This window comes from Plutella xylostella, chromosome 29 (genome assembly GCF_932276165.1).
Source record: "Plutella xylostella chromosome 29, ilPluXylo3.1, whole genome shotgun sequence".
Classification (NCBI taxonomy): domain Eukaryota; kingdom Metazoa; phylum Arthropoda; class Insecta; order Lepidoptera; family Plutellidae; genus Plutella; species Plutella xylostella.
The window spans coordinates 8,924,849-8,938,109 of NC_064009.1; the positions used below are offsets into that span (position 1 = coordinate 8,924,849).

At 44.2% G+C, this 13,261-nt stretch overlaps 3 protein-coding genes across 3 annotated transcripts; 1 reads left to right on the plus strand and 2 right to left on the minus strand.

The window, feature by feature from the left end:
* Nucleotides 1-68: 68 nt before the first annotated feature.
* Nucleotides 69-2,921, minus strand: LOC105382266 (serine/threonine-protein kinase ICK). Its single transcript, XM_038117057.2, has 6 exons — nt 1,648-2,921; nt 1,428-1,493; nt 1,209-1,316; nt 974-1,054; nt 535-713; nt 69-251 (listed from the first exon to the last, which is right to left on the minus strand). The coding sequence occupies exons 1-6, from the start codon at nt 2,484-2,486 to the stop codon at nt 184-186; spliced, it is 1,341 nt and encodes a 446-aa protein (XP_037972985.2). The 5' UTR covers nt 2,487-2,921; the 3' UTR covers nt 69-183.
* A 146-nt stretch (nt 2,922-3,067) lies between these two features.
* On the plus strand, nt 3,068-4,591 carry LOC105382267. The gene is made up of 3 exons (XM_038117069.2): nt 3,068-3,386; nt 3,668-3,785; nt 3,964-4,591. Exons 1-3 carry the CDS (start codon nt 3,156-3,158, stop codon nt 4,293-4,295), a joined length of 681 nt encoding a protein of 226 aa, XP_037972997.1. The 5' UTR covers nt 3,068-3,155; the 3' UTR covers nt 4,296-4,591.
* Nucleotides 4,589-13,014, minus strand: LOC119693477 (tryptophan--tRNA ligase, mitochondrial). Its single transcript, XM_048631658.1, has 7 exons — nt 12,897-13,014; nt 11,521-11,727; nt 11,020-11,215; nt 7,243-7,437; nt 6,475-6,626; nt 5,981-6,109; nt 4,589-5,313 (listed from the first exon to the last, which is right to left on the minus strand). Exons 1-7 carry the CDS (start codon nt 12,984-12,986, stop codon nt 5,101-5,103), a joined length of 1,182 nt encoding a protein of 393 aa, XP_048487615.1. The 5' UTR covers nt 12,987-13,014; the 3' UTR covers nt 4,589-5,100.
* Between the last annotated feature and the right edge of the window lie 247 nt (nt 13,015-13,261).

Below are 13,261 nucleotides of genomic sequence, written 5' to 3' on the forward strand. Positions count from 1 at the left end.
GATAGTACCTAAATATGCAATGTTTGAAACAAAATGAGGGTAGGTACAAACTGAAAAGAAAACACATGTTTTAAGAATGAAAACTCCACTTTACTAGTAAAATTATGCAGATTGTTAAGTAACTATTTACAACAACTGTCCAGTATAATTGGATAATCATAATGTCACACAGTGCGTTTGTCTCTATCTCAAGTACTTGGCGGCCCAGTCGACCCGCGTCGCGCCGCTGCCGACGGCCGCTGTGGCTGCTTCTGTGGACCATCACACAGGATATAAGCCACATGAATGAAGAAAAATATCAAGATGGCGGCTGGACAGCATCAGTCTCACCCTTGGCAGTAGCAGGAGTACTTATTGAAAACTACCACTTATGTAATGGCAGCCATTTTAATATTGTTTCTTTATCTGCGCGCGTTATTATCTGTAAGAGCCTCTATTACCTAAAAGTAGGAAGTATAGAATAATTTCAGCATATGCATGCTACATAATTATACCATCAACACAGGAAAAAACAAAAAAAAACAACATTCTCACCATGATGTGCCCGTAAAGGCAGTGGATGAAACAGTGACGTGTCGATACGGCTTCCCGCCACGTACCGCGCGGCTCCAAGGTACGCGGCAGCCGCACCTCCCGCTCCCCCGCCCCCGCCGCCGCCCACCGCCCCGCCTAGCGCCAGCACGCTGCGCCCGCCGCGGCCTTCCGCGCCCGAACTATGCGTAGAGGGAGATATACATACATTTTAGGAGTTAGATTTGGTCAGCATTTATCAACATAAAAGTAAGTATAGCACAGCATCATGTCTCTCTTTAGTATAGTAGTAGCTATATATATATATATATAGTAGTAGCACTTGCGGCGCCTTAAATATTTGAAATGCAGTGCAGTGCTCTTCACTGTAGTGTAGGGTGACCATGAATTTAAGACAGTTAAATACGTTAGACACGTTAGTTATTTTAGGCTATTTCCATACCGGTAAGCGTTGGACACCCGACGTAGTGCCCTCGCCGAAGCCAGTCTCTCCTCACCTTCGTTCTCGTGGATCACTTCTCCGCTGAAAATTACACAATAACTAAATCATGACATTTATAATGGTAGTCACGGTAGTAGTTATTGGCAAATAAATTTTATACCTACTTATATTTTTATGACCTTAGAAATTAGCTTAGTCCAGTAGGTAGTTAGGTAGGAAATGTTTCAGTACTTACCCTAAAATATCTGCAAAATGGTCGCGCAGCGGTTGCTGTGGGGCTGGAAGTGCCGGTTGCGGTTGCGGCGGCTGTGAAATGATCTCTACTGGCTCTCGCGCGCCACTTCTGTATACAAATAAAAACAATCGTAGTTAGTTAAGATTTTACAGGAAGGTCATTCTAGTAATTACTGTTTACGTTTGTATAGCTATGTAGGTAATTAATTATTTACAGCACCTTCGAGGTCGCGAAGGAGGTGGTTGCGGGGCAATTAGTCCAACACCCACCGCAAAATACGGATACCTGGAAAAAAATGCATGATTGAATAATACTCGTTGATAATATTTCATAGGCTAAATATCGGAAATTCGTCATCTTGAATGCTTGCAACCTACTTAGGTAGTTACATACATAAAATATAGAAAGTATAGTTTCTAAGAAATAAATATGAAATTACCGTAGTGCCTGAGGCGCAGTAGGACGCTCACGAGGAGGATAACGAAGCAGAGCCCCAAGCAGCGCCAGGGCGGGTGGGCCAGCCGTCGGCACAACCCGAGCGAGCGGCACCCCTGCGCACTGCGGGAAGCGAAACCGCAGCGCGTCGGCGAGCGCATAGCCCTCCGGCCAGGAGTCCCGCTGCGGAGTGCCCATCACTGCGCATATCTTGTACAGTTGATCTAGCTCCGAATTACCAGGGAATAGCGGTCGGCACGTGTACAACTCAGCCACAATACACCCCAGCGCCCACAGATCGATGGGTGCTCCGTAACGAGTATCGTGCAACAGAACTTCAGGCGCACGGTACCAACGTGTAGAGACGTAGTCGGTGTAAGGTGGCCGCGAGCGCACCTCCCGCGCCAGCCCCAAGTCTGCAATCTTCACCAACTCAGGCCCTGCGCACAACAGGTTCTCTGGCTTTAAATCACGATGGAAAAACCCGTGCCTGTGCATGTGTGCGAGACCTTGAAGGACCTGATACACGATATTGCGCAGCACCGGCTCCGGGAACGGCCGCTCAGTATCCCGAATAAGCTGGTACAGATTAGCGCGCATATACTCGAACACAAAGTACAGGGTATCATTCTCACGGATAACTTCTCGGAGTTTTACTATGTTGGCGTGATTGAGTTTTTTGAGGGACTTGACCTCGCGCAGGTTCATGGCTTCGTCCCAGGAGTAGTACTTGCGCTTCATGCGCTTGATGGCGACCTTCTCGCCGGTGTCGCGGCGCTGCGCTAGCACCACGGAGCCGTACGTGCCATCGCCGAGCTGCTGAAGCACAACGTAGCGGTTCATGTTGCTGCGACGTCATCGCCTCATCTTCATAGTGGATTGTGATGCTCAGCTATGTCGTTGAGGTAGAAAGTATGATATGCTAGAAGAATTACTTAGGTGATTTCCTGCCTTCTTGTGGTCTACTAAGGGATAAACACTATGTTTATGCATTCGTTTTATTGCTTTATTGAATCCTGAACGATGATATGGCATGAAATGTATAATGAATAGGCACCAAAGTAGGGCAGCTATACATGGATGAGTAGTAAGATCACACACAGCAAACTAGTTGAATTTAAGAAAGGCAAGGAGATGGGTCGCTTGATATTCTTTTAACATTTTTTAACACCTTTCACAGTAATCTCAGTCTTTATTTAGAAATTTGAAAAAGCAAATAAATTTCATTTTATATCGGTAGTCAAGGAAACCAGTGTAGCACAATAAACAAGGTCAGCAAAAAATCTAATTCCTGGCAACATTACCAAAATTTGTATGGGAGATGTCATGATTTGAAGTAAACAAATTACTACCTACATGAACGTAGTGGCTGTCAAATTAAATGTCAAGTCGATCAAACAAAAATTCCAGTTTCCAGTAGTTTCCACAATTTCATTGTTGATATTGCGGATTTACAGTGATCTATTCCTTATTTCATGCCCAAACACGTCTTATGACCTTAACTGAAGCACAATGAGCGCGCCCAACCCCGCCGGCGGAGCGGTATGCCGCGGCCGCGTCAGCGCTGAGCAACTGGACGTGTTATTGAACTTCATGGAAGAGCATCCGGACTTCGCGGCCGGCAAGCAGAGCTTCTACTCGCGGTTCAGCTCGAGCAAGCTGTGGCGGCTGCTTGCGGAGCGCATCAACGCCGCCGCCGACGAGTCTGGAGGGACCAAGAAGTCGCCGGATAAGTGGTGTCGGGTGTGTGGCGGTTTTTTAATTTAATTATATTTAACATTCCTCTATACCTAAGAACTATAACATCCCACTATTCCTTAAGTATTATGACCCCAAAAGGGTTAGACCTCTCCCAAGATGTACCACATGCATACTCTTTGTTCTTGGCATGCCTCTTAACTATTGCTACAATGTATCATGTCATGATGTGTGTAAGGGCACATTATAAAAGCTAATTCACTGTAGTTACATATATAAGTCAATAACATAGTGAATTGTAGTTCAACAAATTTTTATCCTTCCAGTACTGGGCAGACATAAAGTACAAAGCTCGCAAGAAGAGTGCAGCGGCCGGAGCCCTCGGGGAGTTGTCCCACCACGAGGAGCGCCTGCGGGACCTGCTGAAAGCTGCTCCAGATCCTGGTTAGTCATTTTATTATGCAAAATTATGTTGGTACAAAATTTTGATAGCCTCTCAGAATAAAGGTAAATACTTAACTTATTGTCTCTATAAGATTGTAGGTACTCCAAATTGCACTTGCTAGATGATACTTCAGATTTATACAACAGATTGTCTCTTAAATTCATGCTTCCTTTCCAGCTCCAAACTGCAACAAGAATGCTTCACGCAATAGTCACTCCGACGAAGACCGACGGGCAACACAAGAGGATGAGACCTGGTCTGATGGAGAAGGCATCAGCGAGGCTGCCGGGGTGGCTACTGAGGAGTTACTGGCCGAGGCTGCCATGAGGACAGCCCTGGCTGCGGAGAAGCAGGCCGAGTCGGTGTCTCAGGCTGTGGAGTTATTGCGAGAGCTGGTGGGTATACTGCGGCCGCGCCCGCCGCCGCCCGCGCCGCCGCAGCCGGAGCCCACCACGCTGATACTGCATCAGCATCCGCATGTTCAGCATCAGACGCATCATCGGATGTAGGGGTCATTGACATGGATTGTTTGTGGTAGTCAGAAGAATTATGGAATTGAATTTAAAGTTGGCTTATTGATTGTGGGACTTTTGAATGTAGTGCAAATAAATAATAATTGACTACTGCCATGTTTATTGTTGTGTAATGAAGAAAATGCCTTGAATTTAGAAATAAGTTGAAAATTTTAATTGCTATTTTGCTATACTAGGCTTGTTAGTTTTTATTTTGTAAATAATTCCCATACATATTATTGTAATCAGTATTTTTATAATCGATCGTAAGAATAAAACAACTTATAAAATTATTTTCATGATTTTATTATAACAACTTAAGTTTATACCTACTATAACATAATAAAAATATTTTTATTTACATTGATAAATTAACACCACTGCTTTGCAAATAAATCAAGTGATTCAGTAAAAAGATAAACAACAGTTGCTTAGCTTTCCACAATATTCTCTATATTTGACTTAGCTGCTCAGCATTTGTACAAACATACACTGTGTACTCCAAAATTCACTTTGACATTCATTGCACTCGTCATTTCTCTAACACGTCTAAATACATAACACCTTATTTTGCATTAGTGTCTTACACACACCCATCCTGACATCCCTTAGCAGCGACAAAGGGCTTTGAGAAGATTTCTCCATCCAACTCGATCTTGGGCAGCGGCTGCGAGATCTTCCCACTCCGTCCCCACAACCTTTGCCTCACTCTCCACAGAACGTCGCCAGGTTGGTTTTTGGGCGGCCTCTTTTAGGCCTTCCAGGTGGCTGCCAGGTGAGAACGTTAATGTCTTAGTACTCTTTAAATCCTAGTACGCAGCTCTCTAACCAGATCCGGCTTCGCCACATCCAACCCGGCCGCACTGGCGACTTCCTCCCACGTATCATCGGCGATGCGCCGCGCGCGCGCCGCCCCGTCGCGTAACACTTCGCGGACGAACGCGGGGCGCGCGCGGAGTTGCGCGGCGCGCTCGCGGACTGGAGCCAGCTCCTCGCATAGCGCTGCGGCTACCACCTGCGGAGAGATGATTAATTAGTTGTCTTAAAATGAAGCTTTAAATAGACCCGAGGAAACAGGCCTATAAAGTCGAAGCTGCATTGAGTTCCTGAAAATATGGCACAGAGAGGAGTGATTGAGGGCCCAACATGACGTACAAAGCCGACTAATGCTATACAGGGTGTTGCAAAATGGGTATACTAAGCCGAAACCTACATGTGCAGCATGGTATATCTAAGCCTGAAACTGAAATCTGAATTTGAAAATTCGCGAAAAAAAATCATTTTCCATAGAAACTTTGTTGATTACGTGACTTTTTACTATGGAAAAAAAAATAATCGCGAATTTCCAAATTCTGATTTCAGTTTCGGGCTTAGATATACCATGCTGCACATGTAGGTTTCGGCTTATTATACCAATTTTGCAACACCCTGTATTATATTCACACATGAGTGCCTGCGTAGGAAGAACTTTAACCTCTAGACTAGGTAGTAAGATCTGTCTGTATATTCATCATCATCGTCCTCATATGCCTTATTTTATTATTTTTCCTGTTTAAGCTAAAGTCAGTTTCACATAAGCTCACTCCGGGGGTATAACCACAATGCTTTGTGGGTAAAACAATAGATCCTGTCATTGTATTTGTCTTTACTGGTCTTCATATAGTTCAATATAAGTACATTACCTTTTTGTAGTCGGCGGTGGTGAGGTGGTCACACTCGGCGACGGCCTCCTCGGGCAGCATGTCGGCCGCGAGGCAGTGCAGCCGCACCAGGTTCGACACGCCGGGCCGGGCGTCCGGGGAGTACGTCACCTGGGGATGATAACCACATTAATGTTAAACTCTTTTAGATATGAACAAATGGGAGATGGCTGGTGACGTTCAACTGTTCCTTATTTCCGGCGCACGCTTTCACAACGTACTCATAACACGATGAGTGCTATCAGGCGGAGGTCGGGTAGAAGAGACGACTGCATTGCAGTGTTAGTGTAGTAGGTATAGACCCACTCGGCAACGGGGATGTATGAAAAGTACCTGTCTCTGACTATAAAACGAAAGACAAACAGAGTTACTGATCAATCACAATACCATTATGATAATCGATAGACTGTGGTATGTGGCACACCATATTATTTATTATTATTATACCAAACTATCATCTTCTACGATCCTCTCACCTGTGGTGTGAAGTCGGTGACCGCCTTCCGTATCTTGAGGTGGATCTGCTCATCAGAGTCGGTGAGCAGGATCCGGGACTTCTCGTTCGGCTCAGACTTGGACATCTTCTTGGTCGGGTCCCGCAGGCTTCTGATGCGATCGCTGCCGTCCTCTGCAAAAGAAAAACTAAATTAACACCAATCGAATTCGGATTGGAGTTTGCTCTCAAATGAAGGAGCTGGTAAACTAATACTCATAACTCACATCTTTCATAGGCACGTGGAATTTAGTCTAATCTAGCGATAACTGAGTGCACAATAAGTCTACACAGACTAATTGAATAGACTCATATCAAGGCGATGAAAGGAAAATTCTGAGAATACATATCACAATAAGCAGCTGAACAGCTTTGAATAAAAATCTAACTAACATACCAGGTAACACAGCCACAGGTGCAGGGAACAAGTTCGCCCCGAGGCGGTGGTTGGCAGTCCTGGCCAACAGCGCGCTCAGCTGCACGTGCTGCAGCTGGGACCTCCGACACGGGATGTTGTTTCACTAACGTAGGCACGAGGAATTTAGTCTTATACCAGCGATTTGGCAGATTGCACAATCTACACAGACTAGTGCATTACGCAAAAACCAAGATGGCGGTGTATAAAACAAAAAACAAAATGGCGGCGGAAAATATAAGATGTACAAAAAACAATGCGATAAAAGGAAGATACTGAGAATACATATCACAATAAGCAGCTGAACAGCTGTGGATAAAAATCTAACAAACATACCCGGTAGTACAGCCACAGGTGCGGGGAACAAGTGCGCCCCGAGGCGGTGGTTAGCAGTCCTGGCTAACAGCGCGCTCAGCTGCACGTGTTGTAACTGGTCGGCGCCGGCGGGCACGAGGCGAGCTCGGTACAGCAGGATGTCAGCCGCTTGCAGGACGGGGTAGAGGAGCGAGCCCGCTGTTATGTCTGCGCCGCCTGGGGGAATAAAGGGGGTTACTAAATATTAAATATATATCACGTCAATATCACGTCGTAATATATCACGTCAAATAAATAATGTAAATGTTAGGGCGTCCCCTGCAGGCGACGCGCAGGTGCAGCACCCGGCGCCTGTGAGAAGTGGACTAGGGTTGTCGCACCACCCTGGGCGGGGGCGACGTAAGAAGCGAGTCCAGGTCAGGAGGCTACGAATAGGGAGCTGGAATGTAGGCACGATGACAGGAAGAGGAGCAGAGCTTGCAAACATACTACAGAAGAGGAGAATTAACATCGCGTGCCTACAGGAGACGAAATGGAAAGGAACGAAGGCGAGAGAGTTGTCGGATGGATACAAGTTCTTCTACTGCGGGAAAGACGGGAAGAGAAACGGGGTGGGAATTGTGTTGGATAAGGATTTAAAGAATAATATAATAGAAATTAATAGAGTCAGTGATAGAATAATTTACATAAGGATTTTACTGGGCGACCTGGCGTTGACTATTATGAGCGTATATGCACCCCAAGCTGGATGTGATGAAAGGATAAAGGAAAAGTTCTGGGAAGAATTTGATACCACCTTAATGAATGTACCCTCTGATGATCAGCTGGTTATAGGAGGCGACTTCAATGGGCATGTTGGCAAGAATAACCATGACTACGAACGCGTACATGGAGGTAAAGGATTTGGCAGTAGAAATTTTGAAGGGGAGTGCATATTAGAAATGGCTACAGCATTTGAGTTGGCTCTGGTTAACACTTACTTTCAAAAGAAAGATGAACACCTTATAACTTATAAAAGTGGTCAACATGCAACACAGATAGACTACATGTTAACCAGACGAACTGATATTAAAAAAGTCAAGGATTGTAAAGTTATACCCGGGGAGCCTCTAACTAGTCAACATAGATTATTAGTCGTAGAATTAGATATTGATCTCAATAGAATTAATTATAGGCAAAAACATGTACCAAAGACCAAATGGTGGCTACTGCAAAATGAAAATTTTGCAGCAGATTTTAAAGATAGAATAGTAAGAAAAATTAGAGAAGTAGAATTTAATGAGAACATAACTGTGGATGATGATTGGAATGTCATCGCCAATACCATAAGAGAATCGGCAAAGACTGTACTGGGAGAGACAAAAGGAGTCAAGAAGATAGAAAAGGAAACATGGTGGTGGAATGCAGAAGTACAGAGGGCCTTGAAAGACAAAAAGAATGCATTTAAAAATTGGCAAGAAGAACTAACAGATGACCAATTAAGAGCAGAGAAAAGGCAAATATATCAGCTTATGAAGAAGAAGTCTAAAACATCTGTGGCGATTGCAAGGTCCCAAGTACAAGAAGAACTGTATAAACAACTTGAAAAGCCGGAAGGACAGAAAGCGCTATTTAGATTAGCGCGTAATAGGGAAAGAAATGCAAAAGATATGATTCAGATACGATGTATGAAAGATGAGAATGGAAGAGTATTAACAAAAGATGAAGAAATAAAGGTGAGATGGAAGAATTATTTTGAACAATTGCTGAATGTAGAGAATGATAGAGTTGGTTTACCGGAACCGCAGGGCCTTAATTTAGGAATGGTAGATAAGATTAATGAATGGGAAGTCAAGCTTGCATTACGAAAAATAGGAAATGGGAAGGCTGTTGGCCCAGATAACATACCTGTAGAAGTTTGGAAATTATTGGGAGATGATGGTATTTATTGGTTGACCTATCTTTTCAATAAAATCTTCGCAGAGGAGTCAATACCAACTGATTGGAGAGGGAGTTATCTGGTGCCAATTTATAAGGAGAAAGGAGATATTCAAGATTGCGGAAATTACAGGGGAATTAAGTTGATGGCACACACGATGAAATTGTATGAGAAGGTTATCGAAAGTAGGATTAGGAGGGAGTCGACAGTGTCGGCAAACCAGTTTGGCTTCATGCCTGGAAGGAGTACAACGGACGCCATATTCGCAGTGAGTCAATTGATGGAAAAGTTTCGAGCTGTACAAAGAAACCTGCATATGGTGTTCATTGACCTTGAGAAGGCTTACGATCGAGTCCCGAGAGACCTGTTGTGGCGGTGCTTGCAGAACAAGGGTGTACCCGTAAAGTACATAAGTATTGTTCAGGACATGTACGCAGGTGCCAACACGCAGGTCCGCACCGCAGTCGGGGTCACCGACAGGTTCGAGGTCAGAGTAGGCGTGCACCAGGGTTCATCCCTGAGTCCATACCTATTTTTATTGGTAATGGATGCATTAACATCTGCAATTCAGAAGGAGGCGCCCTGGTGCATGCTCTTTGCAGACGACATCGTGCTTGTCGATGAGAGTGGGGATGAATTACAGGTGCAACTGAACCAGTGGCGAGATACCCTAGAGAGTGTGGGATTGAGACTGAGTAGGACCAAAACAGAATATATGTTCTGTCAATTCGGAGGGCCTACTTCAGCTGCGTCGATATCTCTGGGTACCTCGCCACTGACAGTAGGTGAGGATTTCCGATACCTCGGCTCCCTTCTACAGAGTGATGGAAGTATTGACAGGGATGTGACGAGACGAATGAATGCAGGATGGATGAAATGGAAACAACTCACCGGCACGACGTGTGATCGCAAGATGCCAATTAAGATCAAAGGCAAAATATATAAAAGCGTCATAAGGCCGGTGATGTTGTATGGGGCTGAGTGCTGGGCAACCAAAGTATGCGATGAGAAAAGGATGCATGTGACAGAGATGCGAATGTTGAGATGGATGTGTGGTGTTACAAGAAAAGATAGAATACGAAATGAGTATATAAGGGGAAGTATGAAAGTGGCTCCTATAGTGGAGAAGATGAAAAGCCATCGTCTTTCTTGGTTTGGGCATGTCATGAGAAGAGAAGATGATTATGTGACAAAGAAAGTGTTGGAAATGAGACCCGAAGGAAGGCGCAAGAGAGGAAGACCAAGAAAGACGTGGCTTGATTGCGTGAAAGAAAATATGAGAGAGTGTAGAGTGAATGAGGATATGACAGAGGATAGGGTAAAATGGCGTGACATGACCAACAAAGCCGACCCTAAATAAGGATAAGGCAAGGAAGAAGAAGAAGACTAAATATTAAATATGTAGTTGTTAAAATTAAAAAAAAATGTTTTAAGATTGTAGTCAATTTAAGTTTTATTAGGCATGTTTAAAATGTAAAAAGTGTTTCTTTAGACTTGGCTATGTGTATGTTATGTTGTATATATTGTGTTGGTTAATAAAAAAATTGAGTTTTGCAAATGCAGGAAATAGTAAGATAGTGATTTGGGCTGATTTTTTTATGATTAAATACATAAAAGTTATCTGGGGCTTTCCCCAGATAACGCTGATTCTGTAGCATCTGAATTGTTGTTTTAGATTGTGATGATGATGATGAATTTTATAACTCAATTATTATTTATCTGGCTATCTAAAAATCAGCCATTACCATTACTATTGTATTAAAGTACTGTAGTATATGAAAATTGATAAACCTAAATACAATATAATTAACCCTAATGTGTTACTTTTGATCCTGGAAATGGCAATGTGTGGAAAGCCTATCAAATAAAATTATTATTACCAGCAGCAACCCTCTCCTTGTACTGTGGCAAGTGGTGCAGCCGAGCCTGTGTGGCCAGGCAGGTGAGCAGCCAGCACAACTCTGCGTGCCGCGGGACGGCCGACTGCACCCACAGGGTGGTCTGTTCCGGGTCCAGCCCGGCCGCTAGCAGGATTGTTGCTGCTTCTAGTACATTGTCGCTTAGGAGTTGACCATCCTGTAATGTGTAATGTGTGTGTATGATTAATGTGTAAACCATAATATTAATTTATAATAATATTTTACATTAGGTCATAAGTATAATATCACTCGGGACACCTTTTGTAGCACTCCATGGGTGACACCAATGTTCAGCAGTGGAGGATTACTAACTCACGCTGATGCTATTATACAAAATAGCCGTAGAATGTATCTGCTCAGAAAGTTTGACTGACAGGCAAGAATTAGTAAAAATTCTATTGGAGTCATCTATATCAGTATAATCCAGCTAGGTATATTTTTATATATTCCTGAACATCGTACCTGTTGTGTAGTGAGTGTGTGCATATCAGCAATGAAGACCATCAGGTCCTCTTTCTTCTCCTGCAGCTTGACGCAGGGCTTCACCACCGCGAAGTAGTTCCCCACATGCAGGGCGCCCGTCGGCTGCAGGCCTGATATGTAGCGGCGGCCCCATTTAGCGTCTTGATCCTTTTCAGTGCTTTGGGAGTCTTCAGTACTGTTGGCTGTCTGAAAATAATAATTTTGTTATTTTCAAGAACAGAATACTTATGAATAGCAAACAGTGGCGGGACTTTATAAAACAATGTTTTAATAGCTTAAAACCCTGCAACAGTAAGTACTGGTGAAAAATTATTAGGATTGATACTCATTTATAGGTTCATCATCAGGTCCTGGGATCCCTAATCAGGGACATAGGGCTCGAAGTGTAGATTTCCACTTTGACCGGTCCTGTGCCACGCCTTCGACTTCGTGCCAGCTCATGCCGAGGGCGGCTGCCTCCTGCACGACAGTGCGACGCCACGTGGTTTTTGGCCGTCCCCTCTTTCGCTTGCCAGATGCAGCCCACTTTGTCAGGGCGATTTTGGGTGGATGGTCTTCGGATCTCCGCAGCGTATGGCCAATCCAGCTCCACTTCTTAAGCCGGATTTCCGAGTCAATTCTCCTCTGGTTGGTCAGTCTCCATAACTCCGTATTCGAGATGGTTCGCGGCCAGAATACCTTTAGTATCTGTCTAAGGCATTTGTTGACAAACACTTGTAGCCTTCTTGTTAGGTCATCTCTTACGAACCACGTTTCGCAACCATATAAGAGTACTGACTTGACGTTTGACTCGAAAATCCGAACTTTAGTGCGGCGAGCGATGACGGAGGAGTCCCAGACGGGCTTGAGCTGCGCAAAGGCTGACCGGGCCTTGTTGATGCGGGCGTCGATGTCGGCCTCGGTTCCGCCGTGTGGGTCCACGACGCTGCCGAGGTACGTGAATTTGTTCACTCTCTCCACCGCCTCCCCGTTTACATGCACGGCGCAATCATCCGACGTGTTGAGGCGCATCTCTTTAGTTTTGGAGCAGTTTATGCGTAGTCCATCCTTTTCTGCTTCTCTGGCGAGGTCGTCAATTTTGGACTGCAGGTGTTGGCGTTTAGTCGATAGCAGACAAAGATCGTCTGCAAAGTCGATGTCCTCTAATTGCTGTTCCTGTGTCCATGGCAGACCTCTCTGCGATTCGCATGTGGCTCTACGCATTACGTCGTCTAGAACCGTTATAAAGAGGAGGGGTGATAGTAAACAGCCTTGTTTGACGCCCGCGGTGACAGGTATAGGTTCAGTGAGCTCGCCACAGTGCAGAACTCTGCATGAGGAACCTGTGTATAGGTTAGATAAAATAAATTACTAACTTGAGATGCGAATCGGGAACTTATGTAAGATTTTGGCTGTAAATTGAGACACTTTTTGCAACGATATAAACTACGCGCAATCAAACTCATATCGGTAAAATAATTTATTTAGTTTTGTCTCAGTTTTGTGATAAAATATTTCTGATTTGAATTTTGTGTCAAAGTTTGTGATGATAGCGTTCATGTAGGATGAAACAATAAAATTTGTATGGAAAATCTACTCTGTGATTTGGCCTGACTTACAAAGTGCAAGTGATTAGAAATTACCATAAACAATAAACTGACCACTTCACCTCTGCACTAGCCAGGACAACCATATTTTTTTATAATAGCAACTCTGCTCGTCACTATTTTCATTCATTCAT